Raw genomic sequence first — 16763 nt, 5'->3', positions numbered from 1 at the left:
CCTGGCAGTGGGGGATGTGCAAAGGGAGGTCCAGTGGTCAGGAGGGGAGCATTTCCATGCCTAGGCCAGGTGTCAGGGGTAGCAGGGACTGGTAGTGGCTATGTCTTAAGGGTGACTGTAGGGATCATGAACCTGAGAGATGGGAGGACACTTGAGGCTTGAGATCTGGATAACTACAATCTTTCTGTGTTGGTTAACATGGAAAGAAGAAACTGTGTCACCAAAGGAAGCATTTGGTAGAAAAGGCTGGGGGAACTTTGTGACGTTGATGATAGATGATGGGCAGCTGCTCAAAATCAGTATGATTATAATAGCAGAAGCTGTTTGCTATATCTTACATAATCAAATTACAGAAATATTTTTCAGTAGTTAATCTAATTTAGGAACTTCCTCATAATTTCAAAATACCAAGTAAGCGTATTCCTTGCATTAAGCTGAAGATAGGTATAGCTCCAGATACATCTTTAGCTAATGTGTGTCTCGTATTGCCAGTTAAACCGCTTTGTTAAGCATTTAAAGTCATGTACCGTGTCAGGTGTTACCTGCAAATCAAAAAAGTAATCAAAGGGAATTGATAGAAAAACAAAAGCTTTGATTGTTGAGGAGCTGTTGAATTGAATCCTCAGAAGTGGTGGGTCTAGTTATTCATGTAATGCGTGGTGCTCAGAGGACAGTTTGTATGGGTTATGGATCGTGGTGGTCAGGGAAGGATGGTTTTGTGTGTCTTGGGTAGAAGTCTTTGAGGCTAGCTTAATTCAAAATAGCATCCATATTGTCACATTGTTTTTGCTACACCTGGAATATTGACTGGGGAGGTGGGGGGGGAGAGAAAAAGTTTCTCCTCGCTGGTAATTGCCTCTGGTATTCGTATCTCTTTGTTGTTGTTAAATTATTGATTAATGGCATCTGTTAATTTATTGTTACACCCTCTTCCATGAAAGATAATTAAATACAATGAGTCCAGTTGCTAGCTTGTAATGGGAATGGCGGGAACATAAATTTGGGGTTGATTTGTTTCACTGGGGTGACACAGAGTACAGTATCAGCAGCCTGGCCTAGTTGGGTAAAAATCCTTGCGCTTTACAATTGTGAGTTCTTCCATGAAATGCAGGACTTTGTAGTGTTTTTGTCTCTTGTTTAATAAACCAAGCAATTTGACTTCCTTACCATCCTCAATTTCTGATTTTTGTAATAATTTTTTTGTGGTGGTGTCCATGTAACTGATGATCTTTGGTGTAGAGGAAGCTTAGCATGGACGGTGTCGCCAATTTCTGCCTTACAATAGTGTTTAACCAGTTCAGGTTACTTTTTTGTTTTTCCTTGTTTTCTCCAAGCTCATGTAAAAACGGGATGCTTTTCAAAGTCTGTCTGACTCCATTGAAAATGACTAATTCTTAAGTCTTAAGAATTTGGAGCATTTGATCAGGAGAACAAAGGAACCCAAGACTTGTTTAAAAAACCAGAGCTCCTAAAACTTGTAGTACCCTTCACTTTGCAGACAACTAAGTACTGTTTTATTTAAAATACCTTTTGGTCAAAAGCAGTTGCTGGACTGGCTGCAGTGACAGTGACTCAGGCCCTTACATTGCCTCTTTGTCTTCTTTAGCTACAGAGCCATGAAGGGCAGCTAGTGCAGGTGTAGGTGTCCGTCAGTAGGTGAGATGAACCTGCCAACTGGCAAGAACTTTAGCAGATAAAGTTGCTCTTCAGGTCATAGTTTCTGGGCTGTGAATGTGAATAATTGCTGAGCCACGGTTAATGTGGTTGTTTGTCCACGTTGGTCTGCAGAATGAAATGGCACTGGCTTACTGCATGCAGATGGCGAGTCCTGCAGGCTGCTGCAGTCATCTCAGTAGGAGACTGGAAAGTTACAAGTTACCCTTTGAAATCAGACTACTTTTAGTTTTTGCAGTTCAGTATGTAGTCAGATTTGCAGATTAAACCCCCCTTGGAATATTACATGAAATAATACAATGAATTATTCCCCAACCATCCCCATCACCAAAAAAAAATCGAAGTGATGGGGGGAAGCTGTCAGATAGGGGAGAAACTAATGTATTTCTAACTAAGCAAGGACAGGAAAATAACCAGACCAACTGAATTTCCTGTTAAAAATATGAGGGCTATTAGAACAAGGAGAGAAACAGCGAGACCTAGGAAGGCTGATGGAATATGACTAGGTATGTTTTGGGTGGATCTCCAAACACATGTACCACTTCCCAGGGTTAATCAGGGCTTGTGCTGAGCTTTACAATATATTGGGAAGCTTGAAATGCTGGGATGGAGAGTTTTCAGTAGAAATTCTCCAGGAACAGTACTGGGGTAAATTTTACTCTCCTCGTTTCTCCAAAAGGCATCAAGAACCCATGTACAGTACAGTGACTTTCTCTGGATTTCAAATTACTAAAAGATTTGTAGCTGCTGAGTTTGATAGTAAAACTGTTTCGAGCTGATCAGTGCCTGATGGGAATGTTGTATTGACAGATTTGGGATTTCTCCCTTTTCTGAGCCTTTTACCTCCAATATGTGTAGGGATAGTTATTAGTAATAATGCCAGTCTGCACTTTCAAGAAAGGATAGGCTAGGAGAAGAGACATTAAAAATTATTAATTGAAACACTTGTGGTCAATTGATAAATTTAAGAGAGTGTACCTTCCCATTAATATAGACACTCATAACCCATATTTGTGGGATGCCAGCCAAATAGGCTCCTTAAACTGATTAATAACATCACTGGTATCATGTAGTGCTCCTGTTTTAGAGCCTGAATATGTACCTACGCATTCACATGGATAGTTACTATGCTGTTTTCTTGGAAAAAAAAATTATTGGTATGTTTTTAATAGAAAGCAAAAGAAGGGGTCTAAATTATCGTGAATGTGGTGTTGGAATTTGCTGTGGGTTGTGCAAAGGCAGGAGTAGGAGCTGAACATTACTACCCACTATGTAGAGCACGGTGCATTCAGATTGTAACTTTCTTTTTTCTTGGAAGCATTACTCTGAGCCTGGAAATTAGGATGGTTGGGTTTCTTCAGTGCATATCACAACTTGGAACAGCATTTGCTTGGTTTTGTTTGCTCATTTTTCCCCATTTTGGGGTAAATTGTGGAAGCCTGTCTTCTCGTAGAGGCTGTGCCTGTGTAGATAGAGAGGTCAAGGCCATGTCATGCTTATTGTTGCCACTGTGTTGGAGGACCAAAATAGGTTTGTTTGAGCAGTTTGGGTTTTTGCTAACTTGTCTTGTGTTGATTGACACAGTGAGGTGGAATTTGCGCATGTGGGTACTTCCGAGTGCCATCTCCAGGCTGGGCTTGGTGAAACGAGGTGTTGGCTCTTGCTACCTGTGCCAGCCGCAGAGACATCAACACTGATTTTACAACCACCTTCCGGTGATGTATAAACTTACAGCTTGGTTAACTTTTTCTGCTGCTCGTGGGAATGATTTTGTTCCCTTTTTTAAAGGAAGTTTAATGGGCACAACTTCTCTGTTTTTGTTTATTCTTTAAGTGGTTTTGCTGTGAAAGTTGGCACAGAGCACTTGACACTGTGGTAAGGGGAGAGCTGCGTGTTATTTTGTCCACAGTGGGGTGGTGGTTAGTGCTGTTCTCTAACTTTTTTATAACAATTTGTACGGTCTAAAAGGAGAAAACATGCCAGAATTTATATAAGCTACCACATATAAACAGTGTTACATTTTTTTCTTCCTGCTCTGATTTTTCCACTGTCCTGGTGTTCCCTCTGAAGGCAACTCTGAGGAGACTCTTTACAAAATTCTAAGCCACATAAGGTAGCATTAATCAGACATTCATGAGTTTCAGACTTTCTTGCAGGCTAAACCACTATAGCAGTGCTCACTACCGGTGGGTTAACCAAGAGCAGATTTTGGCACAAGTGTCCAATGAAGTTGAGCTTATTTCTTTGGATTTTGTAGCATGAGACCTTAGGTGTTCATCCACCCTCCGTTAGATCAGATTGTCTGGAGGTTGCCATCACACAGAGAAACATCAGATGCACAGTCCACATGGAAATGGATGCTCCACTGACTTCCTAAAGAAACTGGTTCTTAAGTTCTGATTATTTCATTTATAACTGTGTACTGGTGCAGGGATTACTTGTTCTTCTGTCAGTCTCTGGGATTCAGCAGCCTCTTAACAGAAAATGAAAACCCTTGTTTTATTTTTGAATGGGTTAGAATGTAAAAGATTATATTGCAGCTTTGAGAAGAGAGAGTAAGTACTGCTGCGTGTACCATAAGAGCTGGCTCGATTCTGGACTAAACATAAAACTTGTTTGAGTAAAGGCATTAAACCAGTAGGGAGGAGTGGGTGATAGCATTTGATAATGCTAATCCATATTGTCAAGGCAAAATAAGAGTAGGAAACCTTTACAGTTGTCTTTTTCTGTACAACATCTGTAGTGACAATCTAGTCTCCTGATGGAAGATCTACTGGAGAGGTTGGTCTTTATCCCTTTCCCCACTGTGATGATGTGGCAGACTCACTGGCAAGTCTCTTCCCTCTTATCCTACTTGAAGCACAAGCAATTTTCCTGTGGGGTTACCCTACTTTTCATTTTCAGTTTGACTTCACTTTTAGTACATTTAATCACATTTGTTTTATCTGAAGTATAAACAAAATGTAGAAACACAACATACATAATCCCAACTTGCAATTAGATATAACTAGTTTTAAATTTTACTGGTTTATAATTTCTTTCAGATGTTCATAAGCCCCTTTGAGAATGAATCTTGGATAATCATTATCTGGAGAGTAATAGACACTGTTTTGCTGAAGAAGGTCAGGGGAAAAATAAAGTCTGTAGGGGAAAAGATGACTTTTTTTTAATTGGAGTTCTTTACAGGTTCAGAAACATAGTTACATTTAACAGCTTGGCTGAAAAGCCTGTGCTTTGAATAATACATTAGAAAGTATGCTTTCGGCAGATTCTTTCAGACTATTATTTACCAAAAATTAATTCACCAAAAATTTGTGACTGTATAAGTGCATGTTTTTATATTAATATATACATAAATGTATATATGTGTGTGTATATAGTAAAGTTATAATTCTTGTAACAGCAACAGGCTTACTGAGTCCTTTGACTTTGTACACAGGCTGGTAAATAAAATTGTAACTCTAATGTGTGAGTTTGAATTGTGTGCGAGGAGAAGGTGGCAAACTAGCAGACCTTGTACCGCCTGTGTGTACTGTAACATGAACATTTCCGTATGTCAGAGAAGCTGTCCAAAGTGAAGTGTGACTGTGCTTATCAGTATTTGTTTTATTTGGATCTAATGAAAAACAATGCCATTCTGTTTAAGCTGGAGTTGTGAAGGGAGTATCAAGCTTTCAGAGCTATCCAGACAACTGAGTGTCAAAGCTTACTACTTCTAGAATAGCAAGTCAAGGAGGATGCAGTGATTTGGTCTGTTTTCCTCTGCTCCCTGCAATTCATTGCACTCTTCTAGACTGACTACAGATTTATTACCTAAATCATTTAAGGACTCCACTACTTCTCCAGAGTTCAACTGTCCTTTTCTAACTTTACAATGCATCATTATGCACATACACTTTCTAATTTCATTTGTGTACATTGATGCAGTTGCAGGGTTTTTTAGGTATTACTGAAAGACATCGTCTTTCACTGAAACTTTATCTAATATTCTTGTCAAACCAGTCCCTTAAGTTGTAGGGAGAACAAATTGTTTTTGGAATTAATCTTGAAGACTCAGAAGGTCTGGGACTTATCTTTGAAGCTGTTCAGTTAAGAGTAATTCATTAAAAGACCCTGTAAAGAATAATGTTTATTCTTCTAAGCCTTTACTGTAGAACTGTGTAAGCACTCCTTGAAAGTTTAGTCATGGAGTAAACCTTCTGAAGTGAGGAGGGGGAGGAACATGGAGTGAAGGTTGTGTGTTTGGTTAATGAATTGTTCATCTGCATTTGGCCAACTGCATGCTTTTTTCTGTGGAAACCTGTTGTCAGAGTATAATGGTTTTGGGGAAAAAAAACAAGCAACAGAACAAAACCATTGCTATATGGTCAGTGAGCCAAGGATACATTTTCTTGCACTGCTGTGATCCCAATGGCATTGAGATCATTCTGGTTAGGCATAAATGTATTGGAGGTATCATCCCATAAGGCTCAGCTGAAATTGGGGTACATGTTCAGGAGGAACTGCATCACTCCCATCCCAGACTGCATTCTCCTCATCTTAGCTGCCTTAGTGACTGAGCTCGTAGCAGAGCTGCTGCTTCTTACCTTGAATCATGATGTACTTTAGTACGTGTGTCTCCTTTCTCTATGCTAGATGTCATTTTTTGTGGGAGTCTGGATAAATATTTCAGTCTGTAGGAGTTCAAGAGAGCTAGGTATCACCTAGCAACAAGCATCCCACTCTCTGCCTCCTGCTTCTCTTTTGTTAAAATATCTGTGAAAACCAGAAGTTGAAGCATTAAGTTAATTTTCTGAACTATTTTGAGCAACAAGGTATTTTTGTTATGATGTTACTGCAGAGCAACAAAGATGTTGGTGAGGGCTGACCTCTTGAAGCAAGTAACTGCCTTGTTTGAATCACAAAGACTAGCAAAAACTTTAGCTGCGCACGGAATAACCCTTATGATTGCAGTTGTTTAGTGAGTAGCAGAATGCATAGCAAGTCATCCTTTGGTCCTGTGAGGTCTATAAAATATGTGGCAATTACATTTAACCTAACCTGAATGTGTTTTAGGCTGTATTACCTGGTTCGTCTTGCAGCTTGTGATGGCTGCTGGTGGGACAGTGTTGGAATTTAACATTTTTAAACTTTTTTTACAGACAACTTTGTGGCAAAGTGTGTTGGCTAGTTTCAGTTACAGTAGTACATGGCAGTCAGTTTTCAAAGATCCTGGGGACTAGACCCAGGTCGGGAAAGGTAGGCACTTGAAGTACAGTTTGGGATGTGCTAATTCAGTGCAGGGCTGCACTGAATTTCACCATCTTCTGTACCTTATCAATTTTAAATGTCAAGGACTGTTGTGGATCTGTAGCTAGTGGTTCATGCATATTTTATTTGCAGCTTCTGCAGAATGTCCACTCTATAGAGTTTATGAATTTCCTTGCAAGAATCAGGAACTTAGGGAAAAAGGACAAGTATGTGTCTACTATTATTATAAATAAGGTAGCTATCCTCAACCCTGTGTTGAGGATAACCTGTGTTCCTTCATCTCTGAATGGTGCTGAAGCTGTGCTTTCAGTGATCCTGCCTTACCTGATGGTCAGGGTGGTCTTTGTGAGTTTGGGAGAAGTCATGGTCTGTCTTCAGGAAAGTTTGATGTGACTCAGGCCCTTTGAGAGGGAAGTCAAAATGCAGGTTTAAGGGCTTTCAAGGAGAAAAGTGCATACTTTAAGAAACACGGTTATGCTCAAATAAGGGGTTTGTTTTATAGAGGTAAAAGTTAATAAATCCTGATTCAGCAAATGACTTTAACTTTGCAGATGAGTTGGTCTTTTCCAAATGTATGTTCTCATATCTATCTGAATTAGAAAAGGGTAAAAATAGCATAAGGAGTAATTCGTAACTGTATTAACGTGAATTTACTTTAAAATTATCAGTATGTAAAAGAGAAATGAAAGTGATACCAGTGTGGACTTGTTTTTTAAATGAATTAATACAGGTTTATATGTTGAAAAATGTTCTATTTGTAAAGATATGGGTAACTACGCACATAGAGGCCTCTATTTTTCTAGGAATATGCTCAGCATGACTGTCTCAAAATGTATACCTTACTCTGGTCCATGAGTCTTGCTCAGGTCTGCCAGTGGATGGGCATGCTGGTCAGGGTGGGACTTCCAGGACATTTAATCTGATCAAGACAGGTTTTCAAAATCGACTAGGTGTTGAAATTTATTTGGTTTTCTCTTGCTGTAGGAGAAGGAGTCTAATGTTTGGTGGCATTCATAAGCTTTATAAACTCCTGGGATCTGAAAACACTATTTTAAGGCAATGGTTAGTCTTTGGCTGATAGTGGACATAATTCTGTGTTTGCTACTTAAATTTCATTCTTTGGTTGAAACTGGTTATTTGTTAGACACTTTGTTCAGTGGTTACTTAAAGACCGTTTTTGACCTAAAGATTTTAAATCAGCAATATTGTGGAGTTGTCTCATTGGGTAGATTTTCTTCTAGTATAGAAGATTTTCTTCTAGATTTTCTTCTAGTATAGAAATTTGCATCTGCTTGATGCAAAGGGAAGGTGCTTGTACTTTCAATGTCTGCTTTCATATTTCTGATAGTAGAAACTGAGTTTTCACAGTAAGATACTGAAAACCCAAGTCCAGAGCTGGTTTCATGGTGGTGACACACGTGACAGAATGGATGCACTAGATCTGTAAGGATGGATGGTCCTGTTTTTCATATGCATTTCAAAGTCCTTTCATCTGAAGTTGAAGCTTTTCCACTCTTCTGAAAATCAGGCCAAAGATTTGCAAAATTACTAGTTAAACATAATTTTCAGATGAATGGTTTGCTCTTAGTCTTAGGCTTTTCTAGCCTGACAACCCTTCTGGAGAGGTGAATACCCCAATGGTGCAAGGATTTTGGAAATTCAGTGCTTGTTAATTTATGCAGACCTGAAGAGAGGAAATAAGAAAACACAATTACTTGTCATTGCTAACGAAGTAGCTTTACCATGAGGAGGTGTGTTGGACACGATTTAATAATTCAAAACCAGCTGTAGCTGTGGCTAGTTGGATAGTGGTTTGTTAGCAGTTCTGAAACACACACCCATGTTTGCTGTGTCACCATAGCCACTGTAACATAATAGGACTCTGGCGTTGGTGTGTAACTTGAAGCTAAGTTGTGTTGTAGGACCATGTGTGTCTGTGTGCATGGAGAGAGGAGTAATGATGAGAAAACCTGGAGAACTGGAAACAATTACAGGTCAAACTCTGTCTTCCTCTCACAGAGACTCCATGAAGCTTTTGGATACATGACATTTAATTTAAAAAAAACTTGATGACTAAGTAATTTCCTGTTCAGGTTAGTTGACCACATCATAAAAGTCAAGGATGTGGAAAATCTGGTCCAGTTGTCCCATTTTTGGACATGAGCACAGAGAAAAGAGCAGCTAGAAACTCAAAGGTTGTTCTTTAATTAAAAACAAATCAAAAGAAAAAAACCCTGATAATAATGAAGATCTGTTTCATGAAATGAAAATTTTGAAGCAATCCAAATAATACCAAAGGAGATGAAATAAAAAAAGGGAAAGACAGTCTACAAGATGCATGAGGGACAGGGCAAATGGTCTACATCAGTTAGCATGCTCTCAGCCTCTACGCTATTTAGTTACATTTAGTTAGGTCAGTGTTTGTGGTGATTTTGCAGCCTTTTATGATTCACACAAATATTTGGAACTTGCTTTTTTTCTATTAAATGTAATATTTTCTTGGAAATAAAATTTAAGTGCGTGGTGTTTAGTTAGTATGATAGTAGCACAGTATATGAATGGACTATTGTTATGATCTTATGAAAGCTTCTTGTCTTGTTTTCAGTGTTAAAGTTTGTGTAGTGTTTGGAAACCTGTCATGTTGTTATATATACAACAGTAAAGAAATACTGGAATGTGGTTTAAAATCAGACAGGTGATGCTCTACTGCTATTTGAAGGATGACCTTATTTTGAATGATATAAAAATAACAGCAGATTGTTTATAATAACTCTGACAGCAGATTTAGGTTCTTGACTTCACACCATTCCCAATATTAAAAGAGGCATATGTAAGTAGCATTTGCTTCCAGATACATGCACATATTCTGGTAAGAGGTTTAAGAGCATACTGTTATTTAAATTTTTGACATCAGAAGCTCTCACCCACCCCCCCCAAGGCTTTTTAAAAAATTTGGACCAACGGATGTGTATATTTTCTTAAACCTAAATGAGCCTCCCAAAACTATAATATAGTGTTTAAATCTCTATACACTTTTTCTTTTATAGATTAATGTAAAATCATAGAATGCTTTGAGTTGGAAGGTACCTTTAATATCATTTAGTTCCAACTTCTCTGCCATGGACAGGGATACCACCTACTAGGTCAGGTTGCTCAAATCCCCATCCAACCTGGCCTTGAACACTTCCAGGGAGGGGACATCCACAGTTTTTCTGGGCAGCCTGTTCCAGTGCCTCACCACCCTCCGGGTAAAGAATTTCTTCCTAAATTCTAATCTAAATCTCTCCTTGTTTAGTTTGAAACCTTGTCCTATGCTGTGTGTACTTACGAAAAGTCCCTCTCCAGCTTTCTTGTACCCCCCTTTAGGTACTGGAAGGCTGCTATAAGGTCTCCCTAGAGCCTTCTCCAAGTTGAACAACCCCAACTCTCTCAGCCTGTCTTCATAGGAGAGGTGCTCCAGCCCTCTGTTTTTGTGGCCCTCATAACTAAACTAATCACGTATCTATATGAAACATTTAAAGAAATACATATTCAAATTTTGTGATGGTCTTGGACTTTGTCTTATTGTTCAGATCTTGCATAATATTTCTGGGAAATACAGTTTGAAATACTAGCAGTGTTTGCACTCAATAACTGATGGAGAATTTACCTTTACAAATGCAGGATACTAATATATAATAGGCTCTGAAGACTAATTAAAGCAGTTGGGATTTAGCACGCTCAAGTAGCAGCGTGGAATTTAAAGACTGGGAGCTTTGACTAAAATCATGAGCTAAGAGGAAACATAAGGCTTTCTCCAATATACCTTTTTTTTGGTCATATTTGTTTAAAGTGCTTATAAACTTACTATTCTTCTGACCTCTGTTTTACTATGGAACAGATGTCTGTGGTTAGATTTTTTTTTATTTACATATACAATAATATTTGAGAAATAAATGAACTTCTAAGAAAATACATCCGCTAAATTATTTAATATTTTCTTTTTTAGGATTGAAGGGGATCTTGGGACAAATGGATGACTGAATATTCATATGAAGAGGAAAGCCATAAAAGTTGGTTGACATTTTTACAGCCATATGCATTATACGTATTAATGCTATCATCAAAATTTTATATTGTATTATAAAACAATAGATTAAATAAATAGTCTGAGCTTCATATGCTGCATTGTCTTTCAGGCAGGGGAATACTATAGCTTAACAACTGTATCTTAATGCAGTGTTTTCTATCAATACCTGAATGCTCAGAGGAAAACCTAGTAGTGCGTTAAGGAGTAGGTAATTCTTTTGAGGCCAAGTGTTTGAATGGGCTGATACATAGTGGTGTTCATATTATGTGCCGCGATGAAGGGAGAATGAGAGAGGCGTTGTCTTCCATTAGAGCTACTGACTACGAAGCTTAATATGTTGTGGAGTGGCACTCAGTTGCCACATTGAGAGATGCTCTTTAAGAAGACAAACAAGATATGATCTCTTTGAAAGTATCTTGGTGCTTTGTTTTCTTGTGATAGAGAGAAGGCTGTTTTACAGTATGCATTTTCTGCACTAGTTAAAAAGGAAGAAGCTGTTAGTGGACCTCCATGCTTTACTGGCTTTCGACTTTTAAGTTGATAAAATACGCTAAGCTTTGACATCTGCCAATTTGAGTTGTTGGTGACTGTGAAGGATAGACTTTGGCTGGGATGCTGCATTAGCCAATTCTTGCCAAGGCTGTTTAAACACAGCTGATGGTGCCTGTGGGTTTGCACTGTAGCAAATGAGTTGTAATGACAAATGCAGGGTGTGGTACAGAGGGTGCAGGGCATGGTCCAGCAGGATGCTGCAGAGCAGCTTGGTTAAATAAGGCCTTATGGAAACTCTACTACTCAAGGAGGGATATGTTGTTGTGGAAAACCTATTTCCTAGAGAGCTTCTGTCAACCCCTGGATCCCAGTCAGGGGTAGAAACAATCCAAAAACCAGCAAAAACTCCAGATTTTTTGTTTTTTCCAAAAACACAGGATTAGTTCAGTACAATAAATGTAAGTTTCTAGTTCTGTTAATTTAGCAAAGCAGTTCAGGAGGACAGATTCTTATTTATCTCAGTGATAATTTGGTTTTGTCAGTCTTTTAGTGGTTCAGAAGTTTTACACTTTATGAACAACTGACTTGGATACAGAAGAGTTTAATTTCTTCTTTGGTAAACTTCTTTAGTGTTCACTGCAGGTAGTAGACATGCTGATTCCAGTGACCTCCAAATTCACAAGTAGCGTGAGACTTGATGGAATCGTCTGTGTCCTTGAATCCAGTCTCCTGAAATAACAGCCAGTGAAAAAAATCTTTAGTTCAGAAGCATCCACAGAATGTCTGCTTTATAGACTGCAGGTCCCAGAAAACACCTCTAGCCTCTCAGAGCCAAATTTAAACCCTAATAGAGACAAAGTGGTATTAGTAGCTGTGCAGTAATGTTTTTTCTGTAGGGTCAGGGGTCCATATGGCCACATATGAGCCAGCAGTTGTTGCCTGCTAAAATCAGCACACAAAATCTTGAGGAATTTCTCTTTGGTTAGATTGCTGACGTGTCAGCGGCTGCTGTCCATACTGATGTCTAATAGCTTGAGGTGGGCTTGCATCATGTCAGAGCAAGATCTCTGCATGTGAATAGCAGAGTGAAAAACTGATACCACCCAAACCTTACATCTTCTAGAAATGCAGTCATAAAATCTTGTATGTACAAACTCAGGGAGGCACTTCACTGTCAGAAAGTGCGAGAGGATGAAAAATACCAAACTAATTATCTGTAAGCTATCTCTGGACATCATTATGTTACAGTGGACAACTCATGCTGTCCAGAAGACAGCACAGATCAGTACTATCATAGCATTGTAATATTTTGCATTGAATTGAGAAGAAACTGGACCAGACTATGTCTTAGGTATTTGGTTTGGAAAGTGACACCAGGGCAGAAAAAGTTAAGGATTTGTCAGATTCTTGAGAGGGGCTTTTGTACCCAGAGTCTGTGCAGAGGAAGAAGGGCTTCCAGATAAGGCAAAAGTAAAAATCTCTTGGACTCATGACCTTTCTGCAAATTCCTTGGGAAAGAGTGTAATTGCATGAGATGTATTGCTGTTAGCTCTGTGTCTCTGTTCCGCTCTCTGCTTTTACTTTCCTGGTTCAACACAGAGTGATAGCATCAAGGAAGGAGGAGTGGGAGAACAGGGTGACCTCTTTCTTGTCAAGCCGTAATTTCACTCTCTCGTGCCCTTCTGATGACATCCCACAATAATCATGGGGAAGCTGCTCAAAATATGTGCAAGATAAGGAAAGGGGTACTGAGTTACTACTTTAGATTTTTTCTGTTTGCAGTCTTTGCAAATGCAGGGCTCTGAATACAGCTGTTAATCTTTTACATTAGGAAAGTACCATAATTAAATCATATCACCAAATGAGAAGAAAAATGTGGTTATGTGGAGGCATTCAGAGTTTGAGGCTAAAAATTCCTTTTCTGGGAAGAATGGTTACAGGAAGCTTAAGCAATAGAGGTGGAGAGGGCTTCTCTGTGGTCACTGTTAAGATCAGTTGATAAAGTTCTTGCTCCAATAGGAAAGAGACTGGATTTTGGCCAGCACCCTGCCTCGGCCTTTCACTTTATTGCTGCTTTACTAACCAAGTTTCAAAAGCTTTCCATTGCTAACATGAATATGTTGGTGTGTCATTGGGAGTGTAAACAACTTGGTTTGCATTGTCTGTGTGTTATAATGGAATAATTTAGGTCTTCCTTGGTCTGCCTTGGACCCTATCATAATATATGTAAATGTGGTGTTGTATAAATATGATATCTAAGTGTATATGCAACTAATGAAGGAAATATGAACATATTTTTTTTCTGTCCCATAGAATGAGGTTAGATGAAAAATGAGAAATATGCAAAAATAAACCTGAAAACATACATGTGTACTGAATGCACGCAGCTTATGATGCTTCTGTATATTCCATAATACTGACAATTGCATTCAGAGGTTCATTTCTTTGTTGAATCTGATATTTAAAGTCTGTTCTTCAGGCTACAGTGATTGCATTGGGTGTATGGAGATGAGACCTGGGTAGGAGCTGGTAAGCAAATGGGTAACTGACAGAGAACTATAGCCCAAAGGTTCTGGGCAAAATAAACATCAAGACATCAATCCAGAACCAAGTAAACAGGACTGAAAGGAGTCAGAGAGCAAAATTGAGGGGGGAAAAAAGCTTGTTCAGGTTGGAAAAGCACATCTGGGTTTGTACTTAGCAAGTGGCCTTGGGTGCAGTCACACCACTCACGCTCTGGTTTCATGAACAGCTTTTAGAAATAACACTGGACAGTTCATTTGATCAGACTTAATGGTGTTCTAAGTTATTGAATGCTGAAAAAATTATAAACAACACTGAATTCAGTGGTGTTAGGAGATGCGTGGTAATCTTCTATGTGATAAGCCTGAGAAGTATTTGCTGTGTCACAGATGTTGCAACCTGTATGTCATCTCCTTAAAAGAAAACCACCAACCAACAGCAAACTTTAGCTCAGCTGTTTAGAGGGAGGAACTCTATACAAAGGCGTGTTTCTTGATCTCTCCAGAGCTCACCCTGTCTCAGCAGTCTCCCAACCCCTAATGTGCCCTTGCTTCACCTTCTGTCTCCTGTGTGGAGCTGGACGTGGAGGGATGCAGAACCCCTGTGCTGCTGGTTGTGTGCCTGGTGCTGCAGGATGATGCCCATTTGACATCGTGAAGGCAAGCCTGCTGTTCAGGGTGACCTCTTCAGGCTGGAGAAATGAGCTGGCAGGGTCCTCCCCAAGTTCAGCAAAGGGGGAAGAGTCCTGCACCTGGGGAAGAACAACCCCATGCTCCACTGCAGGCTGGGCAAGCCCCTGGATCCTCTGATGAGAGGAAGAGCTACCCTGGTTTTCTGTGGAGTTTGGATTCATTGGACTTTCAGCCTTTACTTTTTCATGATTTTAAAATCTGGTCATTATAAAAATGACTTTTTTAATGTATTTGAAAGTGTTTCGAGGAAGTTTTATGTCTTTATTTGCATAGGCAGAATACTGGTAACAGTATGGTTACATGTTTGGTTTTTCTTGTCAATTTTCCCCTCTGTAGTACAAACAAATGCAGTTTTTCTTGAAAAAAAAGTGGCTGCTCTTAGGTAGTCTTTCATGTCTAGCATTATTCAGTGGATTCTTGGAATATAATTATGACTAGAAGCATCAACATGATAAAATATATTAATCACAAGGAAATTATTTTGCACAGGCCATCACTCTGTTCTTCTGTCATGTGCTTTTCAGTTTAGATTACTCTCAGGCAAAGAAGCTGTAGTTTGATGTTTTTTCTCAATTCATTATGATTATAAATTTGTTGGATAAAACAATGTAACAAATGACCACTTAAAAATGACTGACCCTATTCAGCAAGGCGGGGGGACTGTGAAGTTCTTTTGATTTCGTCTGTTATCTAGCATTTATCAAGATGGATCCCTTAACAGTCAATTGATTTTTAATGAGTATTTCACAATGTAAATAGATAGCAGGCAGTTTGTTGTCTGGAGCTTAGTCATATTCATAGGACAGATCTGCTTTTACTTGCCATCACAGAAGAATGTAGAAGTTACACTGAAACTGTAGAGTGGGAGGAAAGCTTTTCCTCAAACCTTATATTCAGGAAAGGGAGGAACAGCAGAGGTTTTCTTTCTTTTTCTGTTCCTTACGTCAGCTGCCACATACTGTGCTGTCTCTTGCTCCCACTGGGAGCAAGTCTTTTTCCATTGGGTGCTGGAGGGCTGTGCACTGTTAGCCCCCGGGTTTGGTCACTGTCAGCTCAGCCCTGCTGGGAGCGGTGTGAGGTGAATTTGGAACTGATCCCCATGGCTGAAAAGTTGCTGGGGTTATTTCCAACACTGATATTTTCCAAAGAGGAAAAGGCATTTAAGATACCTGCCACAAACCACTTCAGCTTGATATGTTTGCATATAAGCTTGTTCCTGTTCCCTTTGCCTTTGTAGAGTTATGGAATGATTTCTGGAAAGACCTCGGTGTTCCTTTTAGACTTTTCTTATGAACAGCAGTACAAAATTTGTTCTACTCACCTTCTTTCTTCATTTCTGGTAGACAGATGCTTTCATAACCTAAATGGTTTCTTGTTTAGGGGTCCTGGGTCTTGGCTCCATTCCATTAATTTTCTAACTATTTTGGTGACACATACACGTGGAGTTAGGAGTAAATCATATTTAGTGGTTGGCCTGTGAACTGACCAAGTTTAAATCAAATTGGGTTATGATTTTGAGGGTATTTAGTATTTTGTTGCAGCTATTGTGGATTGGGGGAAAACATCTATGGAGAATCCTAGCCATTGCTTTTAAGTTTTATATATAAAAAATACAATATATTTTAGAAGTGTTGTTTTACCGCCTGAAGATACCTGTGGCCTTTCTGTACTCTCACACTTCAGAAGGGCATAGTAGACGTGTGGGTTAGACTTTCCCTGTCAAACCCTGATCTTCTGCAAATCCCTCAAGCTTTGTTTTAAAATCGATAGTTACAGGTATCTTATTATATAATAAATAAAGTTGTATTCTCAAGAGCAAAGCTGCCCAAGGGGCTTTGTTCATAATCGGGAGAAACTTCTTTGGCTCATCAGTGGTTGTGCGGGGTTTGCATCCCTGTGTCTGAACACAGTTCTGCTCTGCTTGGAGCTGCTGTGGAATGTTTCAAGTGCATTGATTTTTGAATTAAAATCCCATTTATTAAACATTTTTTTGAAATAGGAAGAATTGCATAAAAGAGGATGGCAGCAACCTTCATGTGAGGTGATGTGTGGGGGAGTAAGGC

General features: G+C 39.2%; 1 protein-coding gene across 6 annotated transcripts in view; it reads left to right on the top strand.

The window, feature by feature from the left end:
- KLF12 (Kruppel like factor 12) overlaps positions 1-16763 on the top strand; it is a 245102-nt gene that overhangs the window by 57420 nt on the left and 170919 nt on the right. For all 6 annotated transcript variants that reach the window (XM_017829993.1, XM_017829995.1, XM_017829994.1 and 3 more), the window contains one exon: positions 10913-10976. In XM_017829993.1, the coding sequence (XP_017685482.1) occupies positions 10956-10976 (21 nt within the window). In that variant the 5' untranslated portion in view covers positions 10913-10955. The remainder of the gene's footprint in view (positions 1-10912; positions 10977-16763) is intronic.

This window comes from Lepidothrix coronata, unplaced genomic scaffold (genome assembly GCF_001604755.1).
Source record: "Lepidothrix coronata isolate B3197 unplaced genomic scaffold, Lepidothrix_coronata-1.0 Scaffold172, whole genome shotgun sequence".
Classification (NCBI taxonomy): Eukaryota; Metazoa; Chordata; class Aves; order Passeriformes; family Pipridae; genus Lepidothrix; species Lepidothrix coronata.
This window is presented reverse-complemented; position numbering and strand designations above follow the sequence as displayed.